Genomic DNA, 13,018 nt, shown 5'->3' on the forward strand with positions numbered 1-13,018 from the left:
TTCTCTCTCTCTCTCTCTTTTTCAACGCACGATTAGGTTGCATCTGTTTGTTTTCAAATAATTTTAAGGTGAATTCAAGGAGCAATAATTTGAGCTTCGGAAAACGCCCCCACATAATATAAATTAAAAGTTTGAAACCTCACTTTCCCTATATCTATGGAAAAGATTACCCGGTGCAAATAGTCACGGATATCGTCGTGTTTCGGTAATGCAGAAACTCAAGATTCTTTTATGAGGTTTAATAATTTATTAAACCAACATTGAAGGAAGCACCACTTGTCGGCAAAACCGATGGTCAGTCAGGGGTAAATAGAAGATCGTTGTTTAGAACAAAATTGAGCCGAGGTTGACTTGAAAAATGCTTTGTGGCTATACTAGGTTGTGGGTTGAAATCTTAGATCAATGCTTGACGTCCACTAATAATTGAATTTTCAAAGGTATACATACATCCATCCATCCACGTAGCTTTTACATAATGTCATTTCCTGATCTCCACTTGTAAAATCCATTGTAGTGCAAGTTTCTTTGCATACAATCTCGACAAATGAACGACCTGATTGACCGAATGGACAACCTCTGCTATTGACATCCCTCGATGCATCATTTCTCATTACTTTTTTTGTAACAAGATACAAAGCCAATCCCACTTGGGAGAGACAACTAATGCAATGCCCTGCAGCTGGCACCTGTCTTCTACAGCAGCAAATGACCCACAGCCTAGGGGGTGGAACTTGAAAGTACTCACCCCAAGAGGCATGAACAATAAAGGCCAAACATCAACACATATATTGTCACACACTCGATCAATTGGAAAAAGAAAAGTGGTAAAATGAAACAAGGAAATAGCAAGGAAGATGAGTACATGGTTTCACTATCATTTAGCCCAAATAAAGCTTCCTCACTCAAAACAGTGCAGAATTCTTTGTGAGGTTTATTTTGCAATAATGTCAACTTCCAGAAAGACATGTAAAGGCGCCATGTATCCATTCACTTAATATTATGACAGTGCTACAGCACAACATACAACAACTAGCCATAAAGATCGGACCTGCTGTCCAGGCTAGGCTAACCTTTGTGCTCTCCAGGCGTAACAGGTTGACTCCCAGAGTCTGGTGATTGTGTGTAGGAAATAGAAATCAGCTCAGACCTGTACTTTTCTTCTCTTTTGTTATCAATCACTCCAACAAGATTTTCACCATTCAATGTTTCAGATGAGAGTTTTGAATCAGAATCCTTGTCTGGAAGAGAATAAGAAATCGCAATAAGCGATTCTCGAGTCAGCTCCTCAGGAACCTCGTTGCCAGGTACTGTCTTATCCATAAAATGACAATCTGTTTGGTCTGCATGCATTTGGTCACAATTAATGGACTATTAGAGAGATATCGGAGGAAAAAATACCATGAGAATAACATCAAGGGAACGAGATACTCAATTCAGTCAGTAAAAATCCAATTGGGACTGGCACTGACCGACACCTCATCAGCTAAAGATAAGAGGACCCTTCATGCATCGAACTCCTTGAACTTTAACAGAATCTCTAAATACCCCCATTAACTAATTCAGCAAAGAAAAAAGTTGATACTAAATATTGAATTATCCCTGTCGAGCATAACATAACACAGAAGTTGGAAAGAGAATAAAGAGGAAAATAACTTCAACCATATATAATCAAAAGATTTGTATAATATTTTGCAAACCACTCGTCGCTGCATTCTAAATTCTGCTACCATTCACAGCACAGACACTCTTTAAGTTTTACCTACCTAGGTCAAATTTCAATTTGAAAGAACCTTCCCAAGAAATCAGACTCAACCAATTTCATAAAATATCAGTTCAAACATCATTTGTCACATTTTTTAAAGGTAAAGTTATACCAGTTCACTAATCAACTTTCAATGACACTTTCTAGCAACCCATCCTTCCATCCTTTGTTTTCTCAATATCTTGACTTAAATCTTTTTTGGTCTAACCATCCACAATGAAGCACCATAATGCCAAACCAGGTCACCCACACCAGTTCACCAACTGATCTTTGCAGTAAAGGCTAAAGCATCATAACCAATTTTCTCCCATCTTGTGCCTGATAGAGGCCTACCCCTCATGAATGCATTCATTTCTATCATCTTGCTACTCATCTATCCAAAGTTTCAGATTTTAACATGCTCATTTAACAGATATGTTGTCTCTTGGCAACCTAACAATATACCCATGAAGCAACATGATAAAGCACATATCTCATCCTTCATATTGTCAACTACACTGCAGAGCACAAAACCATGGAGAAATTTTCTCGCTTGGATAATATTTAGCCTAGATAATGAATTTGACCATTCATGGTCTCATGGTCATGAAAACCGAATGGGAGAAAGACGGTACTCTTTTTTTCATATGTATCATATCGGCCATAATAAAGAAAGAAAGTACTCTCTGCCTCCAGATGATTTGGGTTGGCCTTTTCTGGGCAAAATGTGGTCCTTCCTCCGAGCTTTCAAGTCCAACAATCCTGATTCCTTCATATCCAACTTTGTTTCCAGGTCACTCTTCCAACTCTTTTCTCTCTCTCTAAAATTTTGAGGTGAAAAGCGAGGCTGTAGATGTTCAGAACCTGAACTAGGAGCATACAATATAGGCTGTGACTTCACAAAGTGAAACTTTTAAAGTTTCTGAATTCTTTGATACATTGACTTGGACTCTTGATCACTCAATATAGAACAAGCCCATCAGAAACTCCACCATAACTAACATAACAAAATATTGAGCATTATGCTGCACCAATATTATGAAGCAAAATCTAGTAGAAACGAGAAAGCCATTCAAACATCAAGCAGCTGTGCAAGCTACTGAGCTTCTTCCAACTCTCACCATTTTAACAAAATCCTCGAGATGTTGAGGTGACTGCAAGATAATTTTCTTGAATCTTTCCTTGTTTAAACCATCATTTTTAAATTAGTACCATAAAACTTTAATCTTTTTATATATTTTTTTTTCTTTTGATTTGGTAAGCAACTCACAGAAGCTAAGAGGCTTGATTGAACCCATGACCACACTCGCCACCCAATTAAACTTTTCAGGGTTGGAGGTACTGTAAACCATGGGACCAAGCTAGTCTGCATCACCAACACAAAGATGACGTTAAATCCATCACAGGCCTAGTTGTCCCTCCACTTTCAGTTCTACAAAATAAATTAACTGTTGCTTCAAAGAGAAGCAGGAGATCCTCTCCCTTATAGCTCCTAAAACCTCCTCAAACTTCTACTACAACTGCCACTGAACTCTCCAATATATCTGCCCAAGCCATGGTCATTGCTCAATAAAAAAAGCCCAGAATCAGAGTCTTTACCTGATTAATTAGCAAAAAGCCTTAGATATTAGGAGATTATCCCTCGCCTATCCAAAAAAAAGGAAAAAGAACCAAAACGAAACCTCTCCCCTTCTCACAGTTTCACATCGATTGTATAAAAACCAGTCCTTGTTTCGAAAAGACCCCAAAAAACTTTCAGGTGCCATTAGATACCAATAATATATAATTAATTAGAATTTTCACACCTCAGCGTACAAGAGAGAGATTTCACGATTCAAACTAAACGAAGCATACAGCTTTAGTTTCATAAACATATTATATATATATTTTTTATAAGTTAGTTTCATAAACATATTTTAAAAGAAAGGATAGGGGCTTCCCTTGTCAATATCACTATAAGCGAATAAAATCGAACTCCTAGAAACGAGATTAAGAAGAGAAATTCTCGAGAACCAAAGTTCAAGTTTTTCGAATCATCATATAGGAAGAAGATAAAATAAATAATCAACAAAACAAAACACCAAAAAAAAAAAAAAGGGAATTTCAAAGACGGGGAGAGAGATATTACCGAGAGAGAAAGATGAGAAATGCGAAAATGAGCGTTGTTGTGGGTGTTGGTCTACGAATATTACTATATATATATATATATATATATATATATATTAATACTAGCTCGGGCAAAGGCTTGTTGCAGCGTGTTGCTTACTTCATTAATAATTGGTCTTCTTTCCCTTTCAAAACAGAGGAAATAGAGCGCGGGGAAGATGTCTTTTGTAACCTTTAGACGAATGCCATCCAACAGCAAATAAAATCAAATTCAAATGTCGAATCTAAACCGGTTCCTGTGTTTTTTTTTATTGTTTGTTATTGTTAATATTATTATTATTATTATTATTATTTAAAGAAAAAGATATATTACTCATCATCTCACACCACACACTTTATATATTTTAATATTATTATTTTTATTATTTTTTATTTTATTTTATTTTAGTTAAACTAATTAAATTATTCTACTTATCATCTATATACCACATATTTATTATAAAAAAATAAAAAAAAAAATTAAAATAGGTGTGGAGATGTTACTAATCATCCCACACCACACACTTTACATATTTTAATATTTTTTTTATTTTTTTTTTATTCTTGTTAAACTAATTAAATTATTCTACATATCCTCCATACACCACATATTTGTTATAGGACAAATGAAAACAAATATAGAATAATGTATTACTTAAGAATCATATGTGCCTGGATATAATTTATTCAATGTGAAGAGTATGATTTCTCTTTTAATGGTACTATAATAGAATAATGTATTACTTAAGAATTATTGTCTGATTCTTTCAATAAGACCTGCTTCTTTTTTACTAAAAATATTAAAAAAACTAGATATTTATAAAAACTAGATATTTCTCTTTTTGTTGTTTGCTAAAAACTGGAAAAAAAAAAAAAAAAAAAAAAAAACCTAGATATTTTCCTAGGTAGGTGATGTGGGATTTAAGTTCACTACAAAGTCTCAAAATTAACTTGTATTATTGTTTTTAAAAAGCTTTATACATTTCTCTCTGTGAAACTAATCAAATGAGGATGGTGGGTGTCAACTTTAAACAACTACTCTCACCATACAGTAAATTTGTTCTCACATGGATATGCTTGCCCAGCCGAAGGCAAAATAATGGTATAAATGGGGCAGAAAGATTAGGGCAGATATGGACTTCCCCCACTACATGAAAATCCTAACTGCGCCAGCTGTTTTGCTTCTTTGCTTCAAAGGAGGCTCCATCATTAAGCATGTCCTGGGCATCGGTTTCCATTCCAAGCTTTGAGAGGGCAAGAGCTTGCATGTAGAAGGCAGTGGACCACTCCGGCAAGCACACCTGAGCTTGCATGGCATCTCTCAGGGCAAATTCTGGTTGGCCAATCATCAAGTATGAGACGGCTCGCCTCACAAAGACAGTTCCCGAAGGAACAGACATCATCGATACCAACTGCATATTTAAAATTATCAAGTTCTATAATATGCAATTGCGAGATAATGGAAGTCAGCTAAGAAGTATCTGAAACTCAAAATTCAAACACAACACTAGACTTGAAAGTAATCTTTAGCAGACCAAGTAACAAGAGATAAAATGCAATTACAGGAAACTTTCCACATAACCAAGTATAACAATCAACTTCAGGAAAGGCTATATTCACAAATGCAAGATGCAGGCTGGTGAATATATTTCCAGTTAGAGTTGTGCCTAGTCAACTATCTATGGTTCTCCTTATAGTGGTTTGGTTGTTGTCAGAAGATCTTTTTTTCTTCTTATGATCCATAAAGAAGAATTTTATTGATGAGTGAAGTAGGCATAGTCCAAGTATGCGAGATATCCTTCTATATATATATATATATATATATATATATATATTATAAGTAGATATCCTTCTACATTTATGAAATAAAGAAAAGCTCATTGTCCCTGGAAAACAGAATCAATCACTCATCTCACATCATTAGTCATGCCCTTACCCACGTGCATGTTGCCATGAATACATCCAGGTAGCACCTCTCGGTAATATCATCCTGATGTACACTCTAGGGAGTTGAATCGCATAGCTAACAAGTTAGACCCTCCAAATTGAAACACTTTGCCATCTACTCAAGTATTTGTGGTAAGCCTGACCCTTGTGAAAATTAATGTAATCCACTCAGAACTGTTTCCATGCCATCAGAATGTTGGAGGTTACTATGTCTATCCTCAACGATCCAATTCAAGGAAAATTGCTGAAAACTGAGTCATTCTTTTCTCAAGGTAACTCAATCCTGAGAAAGTCAACGGTTTCTTATTTCTAACTTTTTATGAAGAGAAAAAAAAAAGTTTTTATATATATAAGTAAAAATAAAACAATCGACCTTTGAATAATACTCAATCGCATTTTTGAAATCTTTGTCTCTAAATGCAATATCCCCAAACTTCTTTGTGTTCAACATATCTTGCACTTGTTGTGTCCATTCTTGGAATGACAGCTACACAGAGCAGATGTAAAGAAAAACAGATCGTTATGTAAGATCACTAGTATCGCAACTAATAAGCAGAAGCATGACTTTAGACCAGTGGGTATTCAAGGGTCTTTCAAGAGGATGTTGCAGCAAATAAAAAATGTTGCATTAAACCATCAACGTTTTTTTACTTTCCAAAGTTAGAAGGGAAAAAATCTAATTTGATTATGGAAGGCTGCTATTAATTATTTTCCTTAGTATCTTTTATTTTCAAATCTGTCTTCCCCTAGGTGCAATTGTGGAGGGATGGTAAGGAAATGAAAGAAACTTACTTCATTTTCTGCTCCCTCTTCATCTTTATAACCTATTTTAAGCAATATATCATGCACTGCAGTAATATCCATCCTGGCACAAGCCTTTCCAAGTGGGGAAAGCATGGTTGGCAGCACCATCGGCGTTTTTGTTAGGCCCATCAGGACATGTGATGCAACCTAGGATTAGCACATGAAAAAGAAAACACATCAGTGAGGATAAAGGATAATAACTAATCAAGCATTCTCAGAATGATATAGCACACCAACTAACTCTTAAGTTAATAATCACACTCAGATCCTCACCTCTTTTTGCTTCTGTAGGGGCTCTACTGCCAAAAGAAGAAACTTAATATCAGGCCGATCTCTAGCCTCATATTGAAGACATTTTGAGGCCAGCTCAACCAACTCAGTTGCATCTTCTTGGGTGTATTGTCCTTCCAGGGATGAATCCAGCAATGACAACAAGTTTTTTCCTCTTATCAAATCCAACGCCTGGGAAAACAAATAGAAAGTTGATGAGGACATGCTGTTTAAACCTTGTTTCCATTGATATGTTGTCCATTTAAGGATTAATCAAAGTTGCTTAATTTATTCAAAATTACAATCACACAGAGAGAGAGAGATCACATGCATCATAATCATTCAAGGTAATGGCGTACCATTATGACCACAATGGACATCAAAGATTTGACGATCATGGGCATGATCAATCACTAAAAATAGAGTATATTAGAAAGGTAATAGTGCAAACCACGGCAGAGAATCAAATTAGATATTAGCCTCTTATCAAATCCAGTTTAATAGTTCTTAAGAACAAGATAAATACCATCATAAAGTACTCTTGATGAGGATCGATTACAATGCAGATTAAGAGCAGATAATTGAACGACTGTCAAATACCAGGCATGAAATGGAGAACAATCAAGATGATACATGTGACAGAATTCTCATACATGGTTTGGAGGGATATGCTTTCCACTCAAAAGGTCCAACAGAACAGTCCCATAACTGTAGATCACACTTTCTGGGATGACCCTGCCTGCAAAAAGTCAACATCATATATGCTTTCAACCATCAGCTTCAACTTGTAACTTATGACCACAAAGTGATGACTCCCAAACATCTGACACCAATCAACACCTTCCTACTTCGATCCAATCAATCAATCAATCCAGAGGCTCATCTCTTTCACTTGGGCCAATAATTTTTTTTTTTATAGTCACTTGGGCAAATAACTAAGAGACAGTCCTCACTTTCTCTTGAACATGGGAAGGATACTAACTAAACAGATATGGTGAAGATAAGAAATCAAGGCATCCATGATATTCAAATTAAGGAAACAAAGCATCCTAATTTTTTCCCAAATCTTGGATTACAAAAAGTTTTAACCACAAATTCAGTACGTTAACGAGTTATAGAGTCACTTTTTACAAATTATTTTCCTAACTGTCAAGAAATGCCAAAATGCATTTATCATTGCGAAATGAATTAACGATTGGTGTCATTAAATTTCCATTTGTAACACAATTCGCCAACAAAACATTAGTGAGTTTGTGGGACCTTGATTACAAAATCTTGGATTACAAAAAGTTTTAACCACAAATTCGGTACGTTAACGAGTTATAGAGTCACTTTTTACAAATTATTTTCCCAACTGTCAAGAAATGCCAAAATGCATTTATCATTGCAAAATGAATTAGATCGGTGTCATTAAATTTCCATTTGTAACACAATTTGCCAACAAAACATTAGTGAGTTTGTGGGACCTTGATCTTGTGGGTCCCACTAGAAAGGTTTCCAATTTTCATGTTTGCTTTACTTTAATAAGAATTTCACATCATTCCCACTTTTTCCTGATTAGTAATTTTTCCTTAATTCAATGAAATAAATAAGTTAAAAAAGGCCTATAAGCAGACTTCAAATACCATAGAGGTGTGTAAAATCACATTGATGTACCTATCCGCAAAAACTCTGGTGGAGTATAAGCCAAGTTGGTGCTATAGCTTTTTCCATCTCGGCTATTTTTCATAAGACCGAAACTGGATAGTCTGGGGTCACCATCCTGACAAAAGAACAAAATTTGGTTTAAGGATAAGCTCATAAGTTCACTTTTAACACCAAATACACAGCAAGTTTATGAAAAAAAAAAGAAAAAAGAAAAAAAGAAAATTGCCTCAATATGAAGGAGGCAATCAATAATCTTTCATATCAATAATGCAGATGTTTTTAATGGATTATTGCAATTCATCACTTTTTTAAGTAGCTTATATTTTCACTCTGCGTAACAGTAGTTCCACTCTTTCTCCGACAATCATTTTTTTTATAAGTCTCTTTCTCCAACAATCATAATGAAAGTAAATATCAAAGATACTAAGAGATATGCACCACTCCATTTTTTTTTTCCTGAGCAAACACTGTTTTGACTAGATATAACATAAGGGTCACCCTGTTTATCCCATTGGAGCTCTAAACAAGCCCCAAAAAGCAGTGCAGAAATCTTGTAACAATCAAAGCATCGAAGCAAATCCAATTCCATCATCCTACATTTTTTTATTCTTTCCAAAAATATTTAATAAACATCTCAATTTCCATGAGAAATTCCTTACTTTTACAATTGCTCCATCTCTATAATTTTCTGGAGGAATGCATCAAACTCCAACTTCGATGCATTATGAGTATATTGTTTGATAAAATTAGAAATATCAGGAATACAATAATTTCTTTTGTAAGTAGCATTCATTTCCGATGCCGGCATTGTATAATAATTACAAGACAAAAAGGTTTTTTTACCATATATTTGCTTTATTTTGATTATGTTAGTTGTTCCATCTTGCTAGAAAAACTTTTTTTTTTTTTTTTTTTTTTAGTCTTGCTAGAAAAACTACACAAGTAACAGGCTTAGTTTACTCAAATGTAGTTTAAAAAACACACAAGTCGGATGCATTTGTATTAAGATAGGTATGTATTGATACAGTGCATATACCATCAAAGTGCCCAAGTGTCCACCAAACTCAAGTATTTATGTCATTAATTTCACAGTTATTGAAACCCTATTGTACTGTAGCTGAGATCAATCTTCATTTTGAAATACTTGTTATCAAATGCTTACCTCGTCAAAGAGAACTCTATATGCATTTAAGTCGTGATAGATTTTTCGGTTTTCAGTATTGCAACGATCCAGTGCTTGTGCAATATAGTATGCAACTCTCACACGCATTTCCCAAGGCAATGGCTGTTTCTCCCCTACAGCAAATAACAAATGTTTGGAAACTATCATAAGAAGACGGAAAAGATAACATAATATATTAACCCCTAGAACAATCATCGATTATAAAGAAAGAGAACTTGAGCATGCAGCCAGGACAGCAGTTTCCTACTTCAGACATGCAAACAAAATAAGCAAATGGCACACAAAAACTCTGGGAGTTCAGGTAAACGAAAATATGCACCCAGCAAATCATGCACATCATAATATTTAATAAATACATATATGCATCCGTGTATCATCTTACTGATAAAAAAAAATGTATCAGTGTATCATCTTACAATACTTGTGGTATCTCATGCTGGTTTTTGCATTAGATTTTAACATTTAACCAGCCCCCTTAACTAGGGCATTTTCTATACCAAGATATATAAAATAAAAAATGAACAGAGCTAAAATTAGACCGTTCACACACACTTAGGCCTAAACCCACACAACATGCAGGGAAGCTACATCCATAAAAAACATAACTTTTTATCTTTCATTCGTACAACCTACCATTAACTAAAAAAATTCACTTCCTCGGACCCTAGGTTTTCATTTCTTAGCCTTTATAAGGATTCAAATTGATTCTGATCCAGTTTTAAAACATAACTGTCATGGAATTGAATTTAGTGTGAAGTTGTTGGCATTAAATCTAAATTTTTTTAACCCCTAGGGGTTGGCTCAAGTGGTAAAGGCCTTGAGCTTGGAGGTATGCTCCCCCCAGGTCTAAGATTCAAATCCCTTTGGGTGCAAACAATCTCTAAGGGCCATCAGAATGGGGGATTTTCCTCTTGAATTATCCCAGGGCCCATGCACCCCCGGCATTAGTTGGGATGCTGTTCCTGGACACCCGGTACCAATAAAAAAAATGTACATTTTCTTTTGCTATAACAGATAAGCATGCATGCAAATGGGAATGAGAAATGACCAAAATACCATACGCTCCTAATAATACCCATGAGCATAGTGCCACGGAACTAAATGGCTTACATAATTGGCAAACGAAGCATGAATCCAGCAAATGCAAATGTTAAACACTTACCAACTGCATGCATTTGGCATACCAAGTTTACGTCTACTAATTGCTCTGCTAAAACATAAGGACTGCTAGCGTAAGCAAGCCATGCCATTCAACACATCAGTAGTGAAATAAAGGGGGACTTTGCAGTAATGACTCATAGCAACATTCTATAGAAGTTGGAATTCTCAAACAATTCCCACACTATTTTATACTGGATGATATTGGAGGATCTCTTTATGGTTTTCTGAATATTATAATGGTTCTAGAACATTCTTTCTCTCAGTTGTAAATATTTGACGACTTACTTCCCATCAAAGATGCGAAAAGGCTTTTGGTTTCTAAACTCTAATGTACTGTAGCAATTCTGAATTTGGTTTCATCCGTTTTTTCTTGAACTCGGGTTATTAGGTAACCAAAATACATTTTTGACAGACAAAAAGATAGATACAAACTAAACAAGAAGCAAAGAGCTTCAACCCAGAATACATATTCAAGTGAAGGATAAAGCATACAGTGAAAGAGATGCTTGGAGAGAGTATCATTGGGCATGAACTCGGCCACCAATAGCCGCTCGTCTCCCTCAGCACAACATCCAATCAAATTTACCAGTCTCTTATGCCGAACCTTCCCAACCCCAGAAGCTTCTGCCTACAGCCAAAATTTTTAAACAAGAGTCGGAAACCCAAACACAAATATCAGAGAGAAAAACCAGACACACGATTATCTACCACAAACTGGTGTGGGTCGGGCCAGGATAGCTTAGAGAAGCGCTTAATGGCGACCAGGCGATTGTTGCGAAGCTTCCCTCTGTAAACCACATTGGGAGCTTTCTCTCCGCTCTCCGAGACTATCAACTCGGTGCCGAACCCATTCGTCGCCGCTCGAAGCTCCGCCAGGCCGAACTCCTTGAATCCCGGCACTGCGCCATCTTGCTCCATCTCCTCCCCATGACCTTAAACCCAGCAATAAGAAGAAGTAGTAAAAGGAGTAGGTGGAAATGCGACTGTTAAAAAAAAAAAAAAATTGTAAAAGCAAGAGAAGTGCAAAGTTACCTGGATCAGCGTTGGGCTGAGGGAGGGGAGGGTATTGCTCAGGGGAAGTGAGGAGGGCGGTTTTGGACTGAAAGCAGCCCATGAATGAGCACTACATAGAGAAACAGAATCAAATGGAAGAGAATAAAGATGCAGGCGTCCTTGTTAGGGGGTTTATGGGAGAGCAAGACAAAAAAAGACCAAAACCAGAGAGTGTCTGATTGAAGTGGGAGTATGAAAGTCAGGGAGAAAAGTCAAGAGGGGGAAGGAAGTGGAGCGTAGTGGTGGGGTTGAGAACGTAGAAAGAGGGTAGACTTTCAGAGAAGTATGAGGAGGCGGCACATGATCAGCTGAAGACCAGCACGTGAAAACAGCAAGCCAGCGAGAGATTCAGAGATTCTGCATTGCATCTACATTGAACTTTTTGGCAATCTGCTTTCAGCTTTTAGCTTCTTCTTCACCTGAAAAGCTCTGGCTGGTGTTTAATCAAAACTTGGAACAATGACAAAGCTAACAAAACAATGGCGATTGCCAAGTCTCGGATCGGATCACGGCCTGCAACAAACGATGAGATGTGATCTGAAAATTTGACAGAAAATAGAAAAAAAAACAGGAGAGGGAAAAAGACAGCAGAGCAAGTCTCTTTCAAGTTTCATTCTATATTATATACTAGAAAAATAAATAATTCTGAAAAGTACTATATCTTTTAAGATAATAATTTTAAAATTATCTAAAAAGACAATCCAATAATTTTGGAAGTGACATTCACCCCAAGTAAAATTTTCTTTTAAGGGTGGTCTATTCTACGATGGTAAATTTTGAAAATAATAGATAATAAAATGAAAATTTTGTAAATAGTAATGAAATAATTTGTGAATAAAGTAAAATTATTTAAATTAAGATATTTTATTAAATTTTAAAAAATGAGATAGAAAAAGTTGAATAAAAATATTATAAAATTTAAATATTTTTTTAATATAAATTATTATTATTATTTTAATTTTAAAATTTTAAAAGTTATATTATTTTTTATTTTATTTAAAAGTTTGAAAAGATTGTAGTAATTAAGTAATAATTAGATAAAAAATTAAAAATTAAAAAATATTTAT

At 35.4% G+C, this 13,018-nt stretch overlaps 2 protein-coding genes across 2 annotated transcripts; both read right to left on the reverse strand.

Annotated features, from left to right (window-relative positions):
- Positions 1 to 843: 843 nt before the first annotated feature.
- LOC121239241 lies at positions 844 to 3,054 on the reverse strand. Its single transcript, XM_041136437.1, has 2 exons — positions 3,012 to 3,054; positions 844 to 1,340 (listed from the first exon to the last, which is right to left on the reverse strand). Exons 1-2 carry the CDS (start codon positions 3,037 to 3,039, stop codon positions 1,066 to 1,068), a joined length of 303 nt encoding a protein of 100 aa, XP_040992371.1. The 5' UTR covers positions 3,040 to 3,054; the 3' UTR covers positions 844 to 1,065.
- Positions 3,055 to 4,812: 1,758 nt separating this feature from the next.
- On the reverse strand, positions 4,813 to 12,528 carry LOC121239240 (serine/threonine-protein kinase BSK2-like). Its single transcript, XM_041136435.1, has 10 exons — positions 11,931 to 12,528; positions 11,607 to 11,830; positions 11,391 to 11,526; positions 9,717 to 9,850; positions 8,564 to 8,669; positions 7,561 to 7,646; positions 6,911 to 7,099; positions 6,626 to 6,784; positions 6,207 to 6,320; positions 4,813 to 5,298 (listed from the first exon to the last, which is right to left on the reverse strand). The coding sequence occupies exons 1-10, from the start codon at positions 12,010 to 12,012 to the stop codon at positions 5,047 to 5,049; spliced, it is 1,482 nt and encodes a 493-aa protein (XP_040992369.1). The 5' UTR covers positions 12,013 to 12,528; the 3' UTR covers positions 4,813 to 5,046.
- Positions 12,529 to 13,018: the final 490 nt, after the last annotated feature.

This window comes from Juglans microcarpa x Juglans regia, chromosome 7D, assembly GCF_004785595.1.
Source record: "Juglans microcarpa x Juglans regia isolate MS1-56 chromosome 7D, Jm3101_v1.0, whole genome shotgun sequence".
In the NCBI taxonomy this organism is placed as follows: domain Eukaryota; kingdom Viridiplantae; phylum Streptophyta; class Magnoliopsida; order Fagales; family Juglandaceae; genus Juglans; species Juglans microcarpa x Juglans regia.

Excerpts from the sequence above, each read along its gene's own strand:
- LOC121239241 (XM_041136437.1), bottom strand. The coding sequence starts at position 3,039 with ATGGGTTCAATCAAGCCTCTTAGCTTCT. Across the intron at positions 1,341-3,011 it reads AATCAAGCCTCTTAGCTTCT|ACCAAACAGATTGTCATTTT; the intron begins GTGAGTTGCTTA and ends AAATGCATGCAG.
- LOC121239240 (XM_041136435.1), bottom strand. The coding sequence starts at position 12,012 with ATGGGCTGCTTTCAGTCCAAAACCGCCCTCCTCACTTCCCCTGAGCAA. Across the intron at positions 11,831-11,930 it reads TCAGCCCAACGCTGATCCAG|GTCATGGGGAGGAGATGGAG; the intron begins GTAACTTTGCAC and ends GCTGGGTTTAAG. Across the intron at positions 8,670-9,716 it reads ATAGAGTTCTCTTTGACGAG|GATGGTGACCCCAGACTATC; the intron begins GTAAGCATTTGA and ends TTCTTTTGTCAG.